This window comes from Asterias amurensis, chromosome 17 (genome assembly GCF_032118995.1).
Source record: "Asterias amurensis chromosome 17, ASM3211899v1".
Taxonomy (NCBI): Eukaryota; Metazoa; Echinodermata; class Asteroidea; order Forcipulatida; family Asteriidae; genus Asterias; species Asterias amurensis.
This window is the reverse complement of record NC_092664.1, coordinates 7,754,979-7,773,758: the sequence shown is the minus strand read 5'-3', so window position 1 is coordinate 7,773,758 and position 18,780 is coordinate 7,754,979. Positions and strand designations below refer to the sequence as shown.

The 18,780-nt window shown below is 38.3% G+C and overlaps 1 protein-coding gene across 3 annotated transcripts in view; it reads right to left on the bottom strand.

Annotated features, from left to right (window-relative positions):
- Nucleotides 1-18,780, bottom strand: part of LOC139949665 (diacylglycerol kinase theta-like) — a 98,744-nt gene that overhangs the window by 54,059 nt on the left and 25,905 nt on the right. For all 3 annotated transcript variants that reach the window (XM_071948123.1, XM_071948125.1, XM_071948124.1), the window contains exons 4-7: nucleotides 11,671-11,773; nucleotides 11,034-11,122; nucleotides 3,381-3,512; nucleotides 2,580-2,718 (exon numbers count right to left, since the gene is read on the bottom strand). In XM_071948123.1, the coding sequence (XP_071804224.1) occupies nucleotides 2,580-2,718; nucleotides 3,381-3,512; nucleotides 11,034-11,122; nucleotides 11,671-11,773 (463 nt within the window). The remainder of the gene's footprint in view (nucleotides 1-2,579; nucleotides 2,719-3,380; nucleotides 3,513-11,033; nucleotides 11,123-11,670; nucleotides 11,774-18,780) is intronic.

Below are 18,780 nucleotides of genomic sequence, written 5' to 3'. Positions count from 1 at the left end.
TGAATGAATGAATGTGCTCTTAAAAACAAAAGACGATGAAGCCATATTTTAATTCAAAACACCTAAAGACCCACCTGTTTCATATTTATGGACCCGTCCCTTCTTCTTCCCATTTCACCTTTGCACTCTGCCCCCTTCAAAGCTTGCCCATGAATATGGGGTAATGTATTTTAATTTTATTAGCGAGACCGGTTCCCGTGGGGATCAGGCTATTTATACTGTAGCAGGGCAGAGAACCGGGCAGAGCTGACAGAGGGAATATATTAGCAGGGATAATTGACGGATTCGTAGGCTTGATCCACGAATATTGTGCCAAGTGTCAGGGGTTTTTTTTAGGGGGGGGGGGGACGCCACAGGAAAATGGCGAGTGGCTACGTTTTTCATCAATCTTTTTTTCGTATTCTATTTTTACTTGTGGTTGAAACCTTATTAGGTACATTTTATCCATACAAAGACAAGAAGCCAATTTCATACCGACAGATAATATTGCTTGACAATAATCTGCTAATTATAAGCAAGAATGGACAGGATACCAGTTACAGTTGGTACACAAGGGATTGTATTTTGGCAGGTGTCCATATTCTGGTCAGCATATTTTTTGCCTGTGCTCTAACTTCTGCAGGTGTTATTTTTTTAATTTTTTTTTTTAACCCTCCAATCCCAGGGTAAAATTCATGGATCCATACATGCTGTGACATACGCTGACATTACATTTAAGTGTGCATTTCTCTGCCAGCATAAGTGCAAATTATTTGCTTAAATGGTAAGCAGATCCGTAAAATCAGTCACAGTACTTTGATTTACTTGCATATTTCGGAAACTTAAGAAGCTGAAAGTGTCATTTAACATCTAATTAAATATAGGTTTCAAACTGCTACCGTGGTCTAGTGGTGAGACATACATATATGGCAAAGGTCGTGGGTTCAAATCCCACCCGAGTAATATGCCTGGGCTTACTCGGTATACAGTGCTTTACACACATCGCTGTATGAGTAAAACCAAAAAAACATGTATCATGCCTCAAAAAGAATTCAGAAATAAAGAACCTAAGATAAGGGTTTGAGATGGTCAGAGAATTCAAAGGAATGGGAAAACCTACAGCAACTAACAGAGACCAATGGGAGACTTTGAAACGCTAGGTGGCAGCAGACTTACCAGGTAAATTTCCATAGACCTTATCGCAAATACCAATGCGCAAGCGCAGACTGTTGAATGAGGTGCATTGTGGGATATATATGAATCAAATTTGTAATCAGCTAGACCACAATGCACCTAAACCCAAGCTTTACGCGCGCGCCCCAGTATTTGCGAAAAGGTCTATTGTTTACGTAGTTCTGAGCGTGCGCACATGACCGAAAACATTGGATTTTACCTGGTAAGTCTGCTGCCACCAAGCGTCCCAAAAGTCTCCCATTAAGAACTCACTCCGAGGTAGTGCACTTAATAACGATCCTTTAAGCTAAAGTAGTTGTCCCAGCCGATTTGCTATACCCTCAGCCCAGGTAGTAGTTCATAAGGAGCACAGTTGTTTTCAGAACTGAGAAGTCTTTCAAAAAAAAAATCTGAAAAATCTACTCTGCGGTAGTAGAAGAATATATAGCAAGACAATTCTATAAAAACCAAATATATATAACCAAACTTTAACGAAACATATTGCTTTAGCAGAATTAGGTGACCGACCAACATACATGTATCAATGTATATGGTGCCCCTTGGCTGATTCCCTGCTTAGTGTCGAAATTGGCTAAGCATGTATTCTGCTCCATAAAATTACATGTAGGCCTTGCATGGTTTTAAAAAAAAACTGAGGGAACCGCGTACATGTACAATATGACTCAATTTAAATAAAAGCATCCAAGTCTAAAATTATTAAAAACATTTCCTAAAAAAAATTAAATACTGCATGATGATATTATGCTGACCTTTATTTTGCCACCATCAAACTTTGTCTGGTGCCTTATTTGTTACAATGACCAGGGCCCAACTTCATAGAGCTGCTTAAGCATAAAAAGTTTCTAAGCACAGAACAATTATGCTTTCCGGATAAAGGTTACCAGCTAAAATACCAATTTACATGTAATATATTTGACTGGTATCCTGCTCATTTCTGCTAAGCAGGAAATTCTTAAGTAGTATTGTCTGCTTTTAAAAGCAGCTTCAATGAAAATATGGATGGCTTGAGCACAATAAAGGTCTTCACATAATGAGGTTTCAAATGTTGGAGGTCAACATGTTGACTGTAAGTTGCCACAACTGTAAACTTGTTCACACAAAGATTTGGATTTGGGATTTCATGCAAGTTCATATGCACCAATCACACCACAGTTTTGCATATCAATTTAAAAACAAATCCAATCACCAATTACAACAATCTGCTCAAAATTAAATGAACCAATAGCACAACACCAAAGACTAAGATTGGACCAATCAGCTATCAGCTATCAGAGATCCTCCAATCAGGTTCCTGGAACTCACCTCTGCAGCAAGCAGACTTTGGAATGAATCTAAGAAGAAATTCAAATTTGACCACTCAAAGTGAAGTATGATTTGAAAGCGACCAATCAGACGGCCAGACTTACCTTGACCTTTGGCCGTGACGTCCCCTTTGACCTCTGCGTTGGAGACAGGCATGGATATTGCCCATGGGGGTAATGTCAGGTCACGAATCGGTCCCAGATTGCATTCTGTCGACAGACTTTTATAACACCCTGTGTGAGCCTATGATAAAACACACAATTAATAAATATAATTTTTTTTACAAATTAAAGTAGGATTTAAAACTTTGTTAGTTTGAAATATAATAGACCCATTGCAAAATGCGCGGCGCACTTGTATGCGCCTCTAATGTCCATCATTTTATGTGTCAAAAATGCACACAAAAGGATAGTACAAGTGTTTTTAAACACGTGAAGTGCTTGTTTTGACACCAAAATGGCGGACCGTAGACGATCGTGTATGTGCACTGCTCATTGTGCATAGGGTCTATTGTAGGTGAAATTTGCGGTAGCATTAGTGTAAATCTTTTGTGAGTGGTTGAAAACTCAACGTTTCAACCAGAATGCTCTGATTGTCTTCAGGAGAAATTGTTATAATTAAAAAAAAAAAAGGTATCTGCAAGAATGTAAAGAGCATGCACAGCATTGTTAAGATCAAAAATTAATTGTTTACAAATTCGCACACAACTTACATGCTGTATAGATAGTCAAGGCAAAAATGTTTTTGCTTGAAATGCTATGTTTTTTGTGAAATAAGTAAAACAACTTGTTCTGATGTAGTGAGACCAAAACCCTTTTGTTTAAAAACAGGGAAAACATAACAGGTTGTTTTTTGTAAACAAACAGGTTAAACAAAACAAATCTTTATAAATTATAAGTTCTTACAGTTGTCCAGCACCACTCGCACTTCATGCTAGCCAAGCATTCCGAAGTTGCACAGGATTTCTTGCAGAAAGCACAGCGACTATTACTTGGTAAGTTACCCTCTCGCCAGTGATGGGTAAATTTCATTTTTTCCTGCAGACGGGAGAAAAAAAGAGAGAACAAAATACAATGAAAAGAAATGTGGGGAGAGCAGTAAACTTAATTGATCAGTGAAATTTTTAGGGCAAATTTTAAGCAGGGCACTTTCAGTTGTTTGCGTTATCAATAAAACATATGGTTCACACGGTCGTGTAGTTTCCAACAGTCATGTTTTGGTTCGTAGCTTTTGACATAGTGGGCAATAAGCAACATGTGTGTTCGAATTGTCTGGACCAGAGAAGTGTTTGTCACAAGGTACCGCAATTCCTCAGACTATTGAGACAGTTGCTATGTCTGGATCTGGATCTGGATATTATTATACTCCGATAAAAAACGGATACCCACATCGCATCAGAGTTTTTCTATGGCACATGATTCGGGAAAGCATTGTGTATTACGTAAGAGATGGTGAACACACACAAATTCTGAATGGATGTGTCTGGCTATCCGCTGTGCTCTGAAAAATCTCACTCATGGTCTCTGAGCTTGGCATCTCTGCATACACATATTAATTCAGAATTGTGTCATGGGTTTTCGCCATCTCTAATACGCACATGTAACTAACCAAATGCTTCCCCCCCCCCCCCCAAAAAAATAAAAAAAATAATGAGACATGTACATGTACTGCACATGTAGCAATCTGCTGCCACCAAGTGGTCAAAAGTCTCTCATTGCAAGTTTAAACCTTTTAAGACAAAACACCTTATGCACATGATGTCATATCAGTAGGACGCCCTCACCTAGAGGTTAAAAAAGCGACCGTTCATTGGCCAAACTTGTGCGCCGCGCGCACAAATCTGTGCGTTTTGATTGTTTCATCATCATTATACCTCTAAGATTGCGGCTGGATGACGTCAATGCATAAGGTCTATAAGACGGCTAAAAAGGGGTGTAACCAAAAACGATTAAATCAGGAAAAATCCTGATCAAGTCAGAGGCCTTTATCTAACTAAGAACAAACAAATTATAGAAACAGAATCTTGTGTTTTATTAAGTAAGTCATTGCATCAGACATCATTCGTATCCAACTCTAAAAATTGCGTACAGACAGAGATGACTAACATTAAATAAACGCATATCACGAAAAAACAATAATCCCCAAGACACGCCTTTCAAAAACTAAGCAATCAACTGTCAAAAATCCCGCAGCCTAGACGTATCTCTGAAGCAGGATCCAATAATAACTGTCACTCACTCTCAATATTCCTCCCTCCCCCCCCCCTTCCACCATCAACCTCTCAAGTGCGGACATATTACGAACATCACTGAGGGTGTCCGACATAAACAAACAGAGCTTCTGAAAATAAACAGATTTATGGCAACTTCTAGCAGCGGGAGAGTTTTACAACGACGGCCAGTGAGTGACTGGAGACGAGTCACAGACTAGCGAAGAGTGCGCCATTTGATGTTTAGCTATAATGTCCCTGATTCTTAAACAGATCTTTAATGTAATGCGTTCTCATCATGGAGGCTGATTTGGTTACAGTGATTAATGTTGGTCATGTGACCCAGAGGGAATGTCTCAAAGAACCAGGCTGGAATGGTTGGTGAATTTCAAACGTTCTTGCCTTTACACACCGAGCGTCACTGAGTGAAGGATATGTGCTCTTTACAAGAAGCCACTATTATTGTTGGACATTACACCAAGGAGTTTGCGAAGTAGATCATGCCGATTGTTAAAACCTCCCGTGGCATGCTCCATCTTTTACTTTTTTGGAGCAGTAAGTAATTTTTAGTGTGGAAGTTGGTGTTTTGGTTTGAAATTTGTAATGGAAGGCAGGCCAGTGTTTAGCGCATTGGGCCAGTCGACTCATGACCCAAAAAGTCTTGTGTTTTTCAGTTGCAAAAGTATCTATTAAAGACACTGGACACTATTGGTAATTGTCAAATCCTAGTCTCCTCACTTGGTTTATCTCAACATATGCATAAAATTAAAAACCTGTGAAAATTTGAGCTCAATTGGTCGTTGAAGTTGCGAGATAATAATGAAAGAAAAAACAACTTTGTCACATGAAGTTGTGTGCTTTCAGATGCAAGTTGATTTTGAGACCTCATCTAATTCTGAGGTCTCGAAATCAAATTCGTTGAAAATTACTTCTTTCTCGAAAACTACGTTACTTCAGAGGGTGCAGTTTCTCACAATGTTTTACACTATATCCACCTCTCTTCATTACTCGTTACCAAGTAAGGTTTTATGCTAATGAATATTTTGAGTAACTACCAATAGTGTCCACTGCCTTTAACTCTTATAATTCTGTTGAATATCAAGGTGTTTTCCCTACTTACTAAATGTGCTCACAGACAAATAACAGGAACAATTTTCTCGTAGTCAGTTAGTGCTCAATCAAAGAAAAATGTCAACTGTACAGTGTATGTTAAAATATGTGAAATTATTTTTTTCTTCAAGTTGTTCTTTATTCATCCTCAAATTATTTTCTAGATACATATAGCTCAGTTGTGGTGCACCAGAACATTAATTTGGGGGCTGATGGTTCAAATCCCACTCTATTAATGTTTTCTTTGTTTAAAGACACTGGACACTATTGGTAATTGTTAAATACCAATCCTCTCACTTGGTGTATCTCAACATAAGCATAAAATAAAAAACCTGTAAAAATTTGAGCTCAATAGGTCGTCGAAGTTGTGAGATAATAATGAAAGAAAAAACACCCTTGTCACACAAAGTTGTGTGCTTTCAGATGCTTGGTTTCAAGACCTCAAATTCTAAATCCTCTCTACATTACTCGGTAACAAGAAAGGTTTTATGCTAATAATTATTTTGAGTAATTACCAATAGTATCCAAATGCCTTTGACTCAAATCATTTAAAGTCTAGATCTCAGTTGATGGAATGCCAGCACGTTAATCCAGAGGTCTTTGGTTCATATCCCGCTCTATAGTAAACTTGTCTTTGTTCAACCCCAAATCATTTTGGTGTATAAAAAAAAAAATACCAATTGAAATTCCAAACACTTCAATTGAAGACAAGGATCCTCAGAAACCCTGAAAAGGCGAGTGGACTAGTGATGAGACAAGCTAACTGGTCCTGCCGCCAGTCACTAATAAACAAGAAGAACGAAACCAGGTACACAACTCACTGAGCATATATACACTCATTATGCATGTCATCATTACTGTGCAGTAATAACTCCCCCACTCTCCACAACACTCAATGCAAAAGAGGCTCTGTACTGTCGTGTTGTCACCATCGCTATGAACCAAAAAAGCGTTTTAAGGTCCTTACATACATGTAGTAACCATTGCTCATTAATTAGCTTGTTTACAGAGCTCTCAACTCAAGGTTGGTTCGCTAATATTAGACAAGACACAAGGGTTCTGTACAAGGTGCATATGTACATAAAGAGGCCATTCAAAACTATAAATAGTTTATAATAACTTATTAGTTTCCCCTATTTTTGTCTGCGTAAAATTATCGTTGTGAATGTGTGTGTGTGTGTTTCAAGACTACAATATGTGGTCAACTTGTGTTAATGTGTTGGCATCTTACATGTATGTTAATATGTGGACATCTTTTGTTCTCAGATTAAAGCCATTATACACTTTTGGAACAGAAAAAAAAAAAAGTTCACAAAATTACAAATAACTTACAGGGTTTACAGAAGATAATGGTGAAAAACTTCTCTTGAAATATTATTCCATGAAATGCTTTACTTTTTTAGAAAACAGTAAAACAATTATCAATTCTCGATAGCGAGAATTACAGATTTATTTTAAACATATGTCATATGACACGGCGAAACATGTGGAAAACAAGGGTGGGTTTTCCCGTTATTTTCTCCCGACTCCAATGACCGATTGAGCATAAATTTTCACAGGTTTGTTATTTGATATAGAAGTTGTGATACACGAAGTGTGGGCCTTGGACAATACTGTTTACCGAAAGTGTCCACTGGCTTTAAGGTATACAAAATTAACATATTGCTACAATGTGTGGACATCTTTTGTTTTCAGAGAAGGGTCCACACATTGGGTAGAAATACATGTGTGGACACCTTATGTTAATGTGTTGGCATTTTATGTTATGTGGCAACTTTTGTTCTCAGAGTAAGGTATAAAAAAAATGAATGTCATGCTACAATGTGTGGACATCTTTTGTTTTCAGAGAAGGGTCCACACATTGGGTAGAAATACAATGTGTGGACACCTTATGTTAATGTGTTGGCATTTTATGTTATGTGGCAACTTTTGTTCTCAGAGTAAGGTATAAAAAAAATGAATGTCATGCTACAATGTGTGGACATCTTTTGTTTTCAGAGAAGGGTCCACACATTGGGTAGAAATACAATGTGTGGACACCTTATGTTAATGTGTTGGCATTTTATGTTATGTGGCAACTTTTGTTCTCAGAGTAAGGTATAACAAATTAATGTAATGCTACAATGTGTGGACATCTTTTGTTCTCGAATTGAGGTCCACACATTGGATAGCAATCTTTTTCTTTTTTTCAGTTTACATGTAAACTTGAACATTTTGTCTTCTGAGAGATTGCCATGTGCGACAAGGCCCTGTTAACTTACAATAAAGAAAAGAGTAGCAACATGTTTGCTTGCAGTTTTAAAGAATTTTACCTTCGGTAAGATAACTGTACTGTAAATGTTCCATCAACACAGAGAGAAGTTCCGAAAAAAAAAACCTCTCAGTCCCAGTGAGTCCCAAAAGAAATGCATTCCATGTCCGTGTAAATACCACCGACTAATTTGCATCTCCTTCAACTCCGCATTGTTTTGTTCCACAGGACGTAAAAACACTGACAAGCCAAAAGAAAGAAGACAAAAAGGATGGGGGAGTTTCCAGCGCTGGAAAACTCCACAGCGGCTAAAGTGACATTTTCAGAACAGTCCTCACCAAGACCTCTCCCATGTGTGTATCCTTCACTCCATCATTCCGCTTTTACGGACACTACCCCTTTGGAGAGACGCGTATAACCTACTTAGGCATCCGAGAAGAACTGTTATGTCTCTCAAGTTCATGTTGTAAAGGCAATCCCTCCCCCCCCCCCCCCCTGTAACCCTGAGGGCATCTTGGAGGCAAACCCGAGACAAACTAATGTTGATGGCACAGCGTCTTGGCGATACTTGAGTTTATAGTATGCACGTATACTGGAATGATCACTTGCATTAGAAGTGACAGATGTGAGGCACATTGTAAAACGGATGTATTTTTGACTTCTTTCCAAGCACTAGTTTTCTACAAGTTACAACAGTTTCTTTTTGCAGAATTCATCTCATAACTGCTACATCAGTGGTTTTCAAACTGTTGTTCTTAAAGGCAGTGGACACTATTGGTAATTACTCAAAATAATTATTAGCATAAAACTTTACTTGGTAATGAGTAATGGGGAGAGGTTGATGGTACAAAACATTGTGAGAAACGGCTCCCTCTGAAGTGACATAGTTTTCGAGAAGGAAGTATTTTTCCACGCATTTGATTTCGAGACCTCAAGTTTAGAATTTGAGGTCTCGAAATCAACCATCTAAAAGCACACAACTTAGTGTGACAAGGGTGTTTTTTTCTTTCATTATTATCACGCAACTTCGACGACCAATTGAGCTCAAATTTTCACAGGTTTGTTATGATATGTATATGTTGAGATACACCAAGTGAGAAGACTGGTCTTTGACAATTACCAATAGTGTCCACTGTCTTTAAATGGAAACAAAAAATAATTATGTGTCATTGATTGTGGTTGTGCACATATCAGGCCTGTGGGCTTTGTTTTTGAAAGGTAAAGGACCCCAAGGCATTTTCTCCTTGGTAAAGGGCACCTTATGAGGAATTCGTAAATTTCTACAGAAGCATTTTAAGCGCACCAAGGCAATGACCAGGAGGCATGGAGGCATCTATCTGCCTTCGTTGCCTCCGTGAAGTATCACACTTGACTAGTTTTCTAGAAGTCACAACAATTTCTCTTATAACTGCTACATCAGTGGTTTTCTAAATGTTGTTCTTAAAATGGGGACAAAAATTAAGTATGTACCCACGATTGTGGCTGTGCACACTAGTAAAATGTCATCAACAAAAGTTTTTGCCACACCCTGGATCAATTGAACAATTCACTTAGCTAAGTATACTACCGTAGAATATTAGCTAAGCAAAGTTTGTTGGTTGTATCTGCTGACGTCTGATTCAACCTTAGTATCACTTCCTGTTTCCTTGGACTGTCGACAAAATGTTGTTGTACTTGTATAGAAATTTTGTCCCTTCAGGTAACGGAAGTTACATTGACACAGATAAGGCTGCTTCTATGAATGCATACACCTGGGTTGGAGTTTCTAGGCTAAATATCTTTAAAGGCACTGTACACGTTTGGTAATTGTCAAAGACCAGTGGTCTCACTTGGTGTATCCCATCATAAGCATAAAATAACAAGCCTGTGAAAATTTGGGATCAATTGTTCATCGATGTTGCAAGAAAATGATGAAAGAAAAAACACCCTTGTTGGACGAATTTGTGTGCTTTCAGTTAGGAATAAAAGACTTCTAGCTGGAAGTCTTTTATTATTTTAGTGAGGAATTCCCTCTTTCTCAAAAACTATGTTACTTAAGAGGGAGTCGTTTCCCAAAATGTTTTATACTTTCAACAGCTCTCCAATGCTCATCACAAAGTCAGTTTTTAAGTTAATATTTGTTTTGAAACAATTACCAAACGTGTACCTTCCCTTTAATAGATGTTAAATTTGCATCAGGGATAATGAGTATTCATTTTTGGTTTTACCCATTTGACACCGATGTGTGTTAGCCCTATACATGTATACCTAGTACACCTGGGTTGGAGTTTCTAGGCTAAATATCTTTAATAGATGTCAAATTTGCTAGATCTATAAAGAATACTAATTTTTGGTTTAACCCATATATACCGATGTGTGTTAGCACTGTATACTCCGTACTTTCCCAAGTTCTGCAAAAAAAAAATCACAGGCATATTACTCGGGTGGAATTCGAACCCACGACCTTTGCCAATCTAGAGCAGTGTCACACCAACTAGACCACCGAGATTGCCCTGTAGCTAGAGGTAGTTTGAATTTTATGCTGTAGCAATGGGGAATGCAACGATTTGATAGATGTTAAATTTGCATCGGGGATAAAGAATATTAATTTTTGCCTCTGATTTTTTTCACAGAATTCGGGGAAGGTACTGAGTATACAGTGCTAACACAAATTAGTTTTCATGTGGATAAAATGGGTAAAACCAAAACTGAATAGCCAAATATCGTGTTGGTCAAAACTTCACTTTGCACCAGAAATCTTTCATTTTTTTAAGATGGACAAAAACTTCCTTTTATCCTATTTCTATATTTGCTGGATGTTTACTGGAGGTTGTTTGGAATTAAAAGCTGAAGTGCCAGCCTGAAATGACGATTCTGTTTTAGGGCAAGGACTGGCCATTTGTTAGAGGGCACCAAGAGCCAGTAGATGAGGCACAAAGCCAAAATATGAAAATAGAAAATGCATGGAGGCATAAACAACAAAATAAAACACTTTAAATGTACACTTACTAAACTTCTGTTAGCATCGTAATCCGCACACTTGACACAGTTACTAACGACGAAATCTAGGCAGCTTGCATGGGCATAATATTCACATACTGTGGAGAGAAACAAGAAACAGAACAGTATGGAAGTTATAGTTGAGTGTCGTGTCCAAGTTATCTAGTGCACTTGACTTCAATATTGATTGTGAGTGGGTTCAAGTCTTGCTTGTAGCTCTTTTGTCTTGAAAAATGAGAGTGTTATTTTCAACTATGATTTGACATCAAGATTAAATGTTCCTTTGCCTCTGGTTGAGCATGGCTCCAGTTCTAATGTTTAAAAAAAAGGGGGTTCAACTCCTTGTTTTGGCATGTTTGCTATTTAAGCATTTTAAGGCTCTGGACACGCTCAAGGTTGTTGTTAAAGACCAGTTTTCTCACTTGGTGTACCCCAACATATGCATAAAATAACAAACCAGTAAAATATTTGGGCTCAATTGGTCGTCAAATCAGTTACAAGAAAATAAATAAAACACACATGTTGCACAAATACTTGGTTATTGGAAAATTTCATGGGGTTCAAGGGCTGACAGGCCTTATTATTAACAGTTCTGATTTTTCCAACGGAAAAACAAAAGTTGTAAAACAACCTGAAGGTTACTCACATTCACAGCGAAAGGCTAACGAGTCGTCCAGCCTTCGGCGACATACATTGCAGAATTTCTTGCGATAATGACCGGGCTCGCACCATGCATGTGCCACTGGGCTCTGGGAGAGGAAAGAATAGAAAGAAGAACGAAATTCGTTACCCATTTTAAGATTACACTTTAGATTGAATAAATAAAGTGTTGCAAGTATTAGCAATCCGATATTAATCCAAGTAATCCAGACACTGGCAATGTTTGACCTACTTCTATTCACCTAAAGAGGTCAAAGTAAAGGTCATGTCCATATAAAAAATGTCCAATGTACTATGTTAACATAGACACATAACCATTGCTTCATCCTTCGGATGTGACATAAAGCTGTTGGTCCCGAGTGTTGTGTAACGCACGTAAAAGGACCCAGTGCACTTATCGAAAGGAGAAGGGATTCGCCCTGGTTGGATTGGCAGCATATTGCGCCATAGCACCTTGTAAACTTTGTGAAAACACGTAGACGTACACGTAGATGTCATAATTCAAACATACATGTTGTAGTCCCACATACCTTGCAGAAAATACTGTATGTTAAAGCGCTTGAGATTACTGAGTGACGGATATGCGCTCTATATAAGAAGCCATTACATGTATTATTATTAAAGTATCTCAATTTCTAAACACTGTCTTTCATGTTACTTCTGTTGACAATTTTACTAACAAAACGTGATTAAAGAAATGAACGAAATTAGCAATGTCTGGGCGTTTTTTTTTTTTTAATAATACAGAAATGAAAGTACTCTAAAGGTGTTCAACCTCACATTCAACCAACCACTCAAAAGAAAATGTGTCCTATTTTTTTCTAAGTTTCGTCTGAAAAGATGCAGAGTAGCCGGCTGCCGCTGCACAAAGAGTATGCCTGGGATATCCCATTTCATTTTGGAACAGTTCCGATGTGCATGCTAAGGGGTTATACTAGATTTCACAGTGAAGACGTTTGGATGGAAAATGTGCACTCTAGCCAGCCAAATTCATGTCCGAACATGCAGACACTTAATCATCATATAGATGTACGCACAATGCTACCATTTCCAGCCTTTTTTTTCCTTTCTATATAATCTGTATTTTTTTCTATGCCACACAGCTATAATAGTGCATGGTGACAACATACTGTACATTGTACACTGAGAATGATAGTTAAGTTTATTTTATGGTTCAATCATGGGCTATATATAACAAAATCAAAATTTAAAACAATGCTAAGACACAAGATTGTAACAACAATGTTTACAAAGAGAATGTCTTGGCAATTCAGCTTTTGGATAATAAAGAGGACTTGGCTTCCGTTGCCCTAGTCTTGGCCTTGGTGCCCCTTCAAAAGTCTCCTATAGACTCAGGGAAGTTTGTGTTTTTGCATCCTCCATAGTGGACTGCACACAAATATATGCAAAAATATTTGGTATTCCATGTAACTCCCGCTGTATACCCACACCATACCCTACTAACCCTAACCAAAATTCTACAAACCCTAACCCTAACCCACACCATACCCTACCAACCCTAACCCCAACCCACACCATACTCTACCTAAGCCAACTACACTACTAACCCTAACCTACACCATACCCTACAAACCCCAACCCACACCATACCCTACAAAACCTAACCTTAACACACACCATACCCAATAAACCCTAATCCTAACCCACCCTAGAGACCCTAACCCACACCGTACCCTACAAAACCAAACCTTAACCCACACCATACCCTACAAACCATAAACTTAACTCACACCATATGTACCCAACAAACCCTAATCCTAACCCACCCTACAAACACTAACCCCTAACTTACACCATACCCTACAAAACCTAACCTTAACCCACACCATACCCTACAAACCCTAACCCTAACCCACACCAACCCACACCATACTCTACAAACCCTAACCCTAACCCACACCAACCCACACCATACCCTACAAAACCTAACCTTAACCCACACCATACCCTACAAACCCTAACCCTAACCCACACCAACCCACACCATACCCTACAAACCCTAACCCTAACCCACACCAACCCACACCATACTCTACAAACCCTAACCCTAACCCACACCAACCCACACCATACCCTACAAACCCTAACCCTAACCCACACCAACCCACACCATACTCTACAAACCCTAACCCTAACCCACACCAACCCACACCATACTCTACAAACCCTAACCCTAACCCACACCATACCCTACAAAACCTAACCTTAACCCACACCATACCCTACAAACCCTAACCCTAACCCACACCAACCCACACCATACCCTACAAACCCTAACCCTAACCCACACCATACCCTACAAACCTTAACCTTATTCCACACCATACCCTACAAACATTAACCTTATCCCACATCATACCCTACAAACTCTCCCCAGCTATTAACTCCTCATTCTAAAAACAACAAGGCATCCCTGCACAGCCCAAGTGCCTCTCCGCCATCCTCCTTAAGATGGGCCGGCATGCCTTGGCGCTGCTACAAGAAACAATTTACCCATGAAGGAATCAGGAACCAAGTGGGTTTAATGTTGTGATGCAACACTCGAGAATGCAGGTTTTATCCTTCAATGTTAGTGGGTGTTGAGGCTCAAGGACACACTAAGGAGTGGGTAGAGGAAGCACTTGAACGTGGATGCACGTCATCTTCTTAAAGGCACTGGACACTTTTGATAATAAATCAAAATAATGTTTAGCATAAAAACATACTCGGTAACAACCAATGGAGAGCTGTTGATGTATAAAACATTGTGAGAAACAGCTCCCTCTGAAGTAACCTAGTTTTTGAGAAAGAGGTCATAGAAAGAAGTCATTTCTCACTCAAATAATAATGTAGACTTCAGCTGAAGCCTTTAATTAGGCATCTGAGAACACACAACCTCGTGTGACAAGGGTGTTTTTTCTTTCATTATCCTCTTGCAACTTCGACGACCAATTGAGTTTAAGTTTTCACAGGTTTGTTACTTTATGCATATAACATTGAGATATACCAGGTGAGAATACTGGTCTGTGACAATTACCTAAGGTGTCCATGCCTTTAAGGAGGTGAACATGGTTCTTGGATATGCTGTGAATATGACAGCTAGGCCAATTTCAGAGAGCTGCTTATTTGAACCTTTATTTTTGTAGTTGGTGCTTCATACATTTTATTTCATTGTTTTATTTTATGTTTTGTGCCAAGAAGCTCCTACATAAATGTCTGGTATTATTATAGGTTAAATTCGGCAAACGAGCAGCCAATTTCATTTTCATGCGTTCAAATTAAAGCTGTGTTGCCTCTCTAGTTATTACTGCATTTCAAATTCAGAATTCGGCCATTCAATTTCGTTTTCAGTTGAGTCAAATTTGTTTAGCACTCTGTTCAATTTAGCATATGGTCATTCTTTTCTTTTCGTGACACAACACGCCTCAAGAAGCATCTGCGAGTATGAATGCTGCTTTGATGAATTTTTAAATTGAATGATTATTTTGTTAAATCGAATGACGCGACATTACATTTGACTAATCATAAAGCGAAATCGAATGACCCTTTTCAGTAGCATTCGATTTCTGGTGGTTAAATTGGCTGCTCGTTTGCTGAAATTGACCGAGAAAACCTATATTAATTATTGTTATCATAAAAAAACCACTTCCATTATTTAGCCTCAATGGTTATAAAAATATCATACCGACGCCAATTCTACAGAGAAATACAGCTCAACTCTTCAAAATTGTTTGTTGTAAATTAATGACGTCAAAATTTGAATTGCATCCACGCATCTGCAGGAAGTATGGACTACTCAGTGCATCAAACAATTTAATTCCTAGATTGCATGTAAAACTCTGCCCTGAATCAAATCCTACACTGACTGTACACCACTGTTAAACAATAATTTTGCTTTTAAATGAATGTGCTAAGCAAACGCCATTATGCACATGATAAGACCAGTCACAATGAAATATATGTAAATTGCACATAGTGCGTGCGTACTAACATTTCGGCTGGCAAAATGAGGGAACATCGCACTGTTTTGTACTTGGCTAATGGCTGCGTGACGCAGACACGATTGCGCGTCTGCTTAGTGCACAACTCTATGGCGCTTGCCAACCAGCAGGGTATGTACGCATGCGTGAATGTAATTAGCATATTTCATGGGAAGGGTCCATTGTATACATCACATGGATATTTAGGCGGTATGCCGTTTATGCTAACGAATTTTTCTGCAATAAAAAAATGTCCCCCCTCCTAAAAACATGTGTTACACATTGACAATTTTAAGCTAAACACAATTTTCCTGCACTAAGCAAACTATACACCCTCTAACATGTCTGTAAACATGTTCTACACATTAACAAGTGAGAAGGGGAAAAAACAACTCAGACAAACACATGGTTGTACACATTTTCGGACATGATGTACAATGCATCATCAAATTCCAAGCATAAAATTTCTAGCAAATTAGCCAAATTTGCACTCAGGCGATGGGGAGAAACGCTATTTCTGTCTCGGCCTTTTCAATTTGAACTGTCTCCTTGCAAACATCCTTGGCCTCATTCCATGAAGACGATTTATACAGACACTACAGAATATTATTAATAATGGCCACACAGAAATAAAAAAGCGGGTACTGTGCATTACATAACCAGATTTTTTGCGTCTCATGGATCTCATTTCTTAGACTTGAAGGACACTATTGGTAATTACTCAAAATAATTATTAGCATAAAACCTTACTTGGTAACGAGTAATGGGAAGAGGTTGATAGTATAAAACATTGTGACAAACGGCTCCCTCTGAAATAACATAGAAAAAAAGTAATCTTTAACGAATTTGATTTTGTGACCTCAGAATTAGATTTTGAGGTCTCGAAATCAAGCATCTGAAAGGGTGTTTTTTCTCATTATTATCTCGCAACCTCGATGACCAACTGAGCTCAAATTTTCACAGGTATGTTGTTTTCTGCATATGTTGAGATACACCAAGTGAGAGGACTGGTCTTTGACAACTACCAATAGTGTCCAGTGTCTTTAACCATGTCTTCAAGCCATTAAGGCTAAGGCTGTGGCATGTTCATCTAGTCTTTATGTATTGTAGCATCTAGATACAACATTCAGGGTTCTACCAAGGATTTTCATTTAAGCTGTGGGCATTCTGGATCCCAATATTTTTTATGTTCAGACATAAACAATATTTCTGAAGAACACTGAATTGAAACAAGGTCTTCAGAATGGTTTTCTACTGGTTGTTTGTCTTGGTTTTAAAAGTCCGACTGTGCAATCTGGACTCATTCTACACACAGACGGTTTTCTTTTGATCATTTTTGTAAAACAAAAAAAGTTAAAAATAATAATAATAATGATTTGTTTGCGATTCAAAGAAACATACAGTATTCATTGATGAATGCTACCTTTGGAAAACACAACAGATATTCATATAAATATTGTTTTATTTTCACCGATTCATATCCATATTATTGTTGGTCAGGGAATAAACAAATAAATAAATAAACACAACCCCCCCCTCCCCAATCACCTCCTTTCATCTATGTCTGCTCTATTTTGAACAGCATAGCAAGCAATGAAAAACACAAAGTCTTTTGTGATCTGGAAACTAATTGCAGCGAAGATAAAAAGGACTTTTCGTCTACCTGGGTTCTTTGTAACCATGGCAACAGATGCCTGGGGGAAGGGATGCCGCAGAAGCACAGGGTTAGTCTCTTTTGTGCGTTCTGTCAATACAATTTTGTGCTTAAAAGCTTTCTCTTTCGTATCGGCCACGGTTGATTTTGATTGTTGATGCTGTACTTCCATGATACCTTTTTTTCTTGGACTGATTCTGCTTACAGAATTAATACAAAGGCACTGGACACTTGGGTAAATGTCAAAGACCAAGAATCTCACTTGGTGTATCCCAACTGCATAAAATAACAAACCTGTGAAAATTTGAGCTAAATCGGTCATCGAAGTTGCAAATAATAATGAAAGAAAAAACACCGTTGTCACACAAAGTTGTGCGCTTTCAGATGCTTGATTTCGAGACCTCAAAAAAAGACAAATTCTAAATCTGAGGTCTCGAGATCAAAGTCTTTTACTATTTGAGTTAGAAATTACCTCTTTTTATAAAACTATAAATGTTACTTCAGAAGGTGCCGTTTCTCACAATGTGTTCAACTATCAACAGCTCTCAAATGCTTGTTGTCGAGTAAGTTTTTATGCTAACAATTATTTTGAGTTACTACCAATAGTGTCAGCCATGGTTAATTTTGATCGCTGATGTTGCACTTCAAAGATACCCTTTTTAGATAAATAGGAAGCAAGCAGAGTATCTGTTCGAAATGTCGAGACCACACTGGCTCTTTTCAGAGCCAACACTCCCACAAAAGATGTTTGTATCCGCAAGTTGACTATTTATTAATAGTTTCTTCCTAATGATACATTTTTTTTGGAACCGGTTCTAATGCTTAGAATCCATGTGGATGTGGAAAGATTTGTCAAGAACTTCGGCAGATGGGTATTGAAGAGGTACATGTATGGGAGTGGTTTAAGGAAGGAAAAAGAAAGATTACGGAAGAGGTTTCAAAAACTGTAGATGGGTTTGAAAGTACAGTACATGTATGTGATGAGATTATTTAATTAATTAATTATATTTGTATTGTATTTTCTGCAAAAAATCAAAGCAGTTGTTTACAATTTCTATCAATCTGTAGGAATTCAAACCAGATTTACTTTTGATGGCTGTAAACACCAATCCTGGTGCGCAAGTGTTGAGCCATTGTCATTGCTGCGGTGTCTTCAGTGCCTAGGTTATGCACGAAGACTCCACAGTTGTTAAATATTGCCAATAGAGGGCACTACCACTGTTGTTTTGTCGGATTAGCCTAAACATGTATCTTCCTTCTAGTAACGATGTCCCAGGAAAACCAGCATGACCTCAGAGACAAGGTCAACGACACACATGACCTTAAAAGATGAGGTCAATTGACCAGGGACTATTCCATCCTAACACCGCCACTGCTCTCAGTAAATTCAGGCCACATGAATTTCTTGTTTAATTCGTAGCTTGATTCGACTGAACGAAATGCCATTCAACCGCGCCGGGGT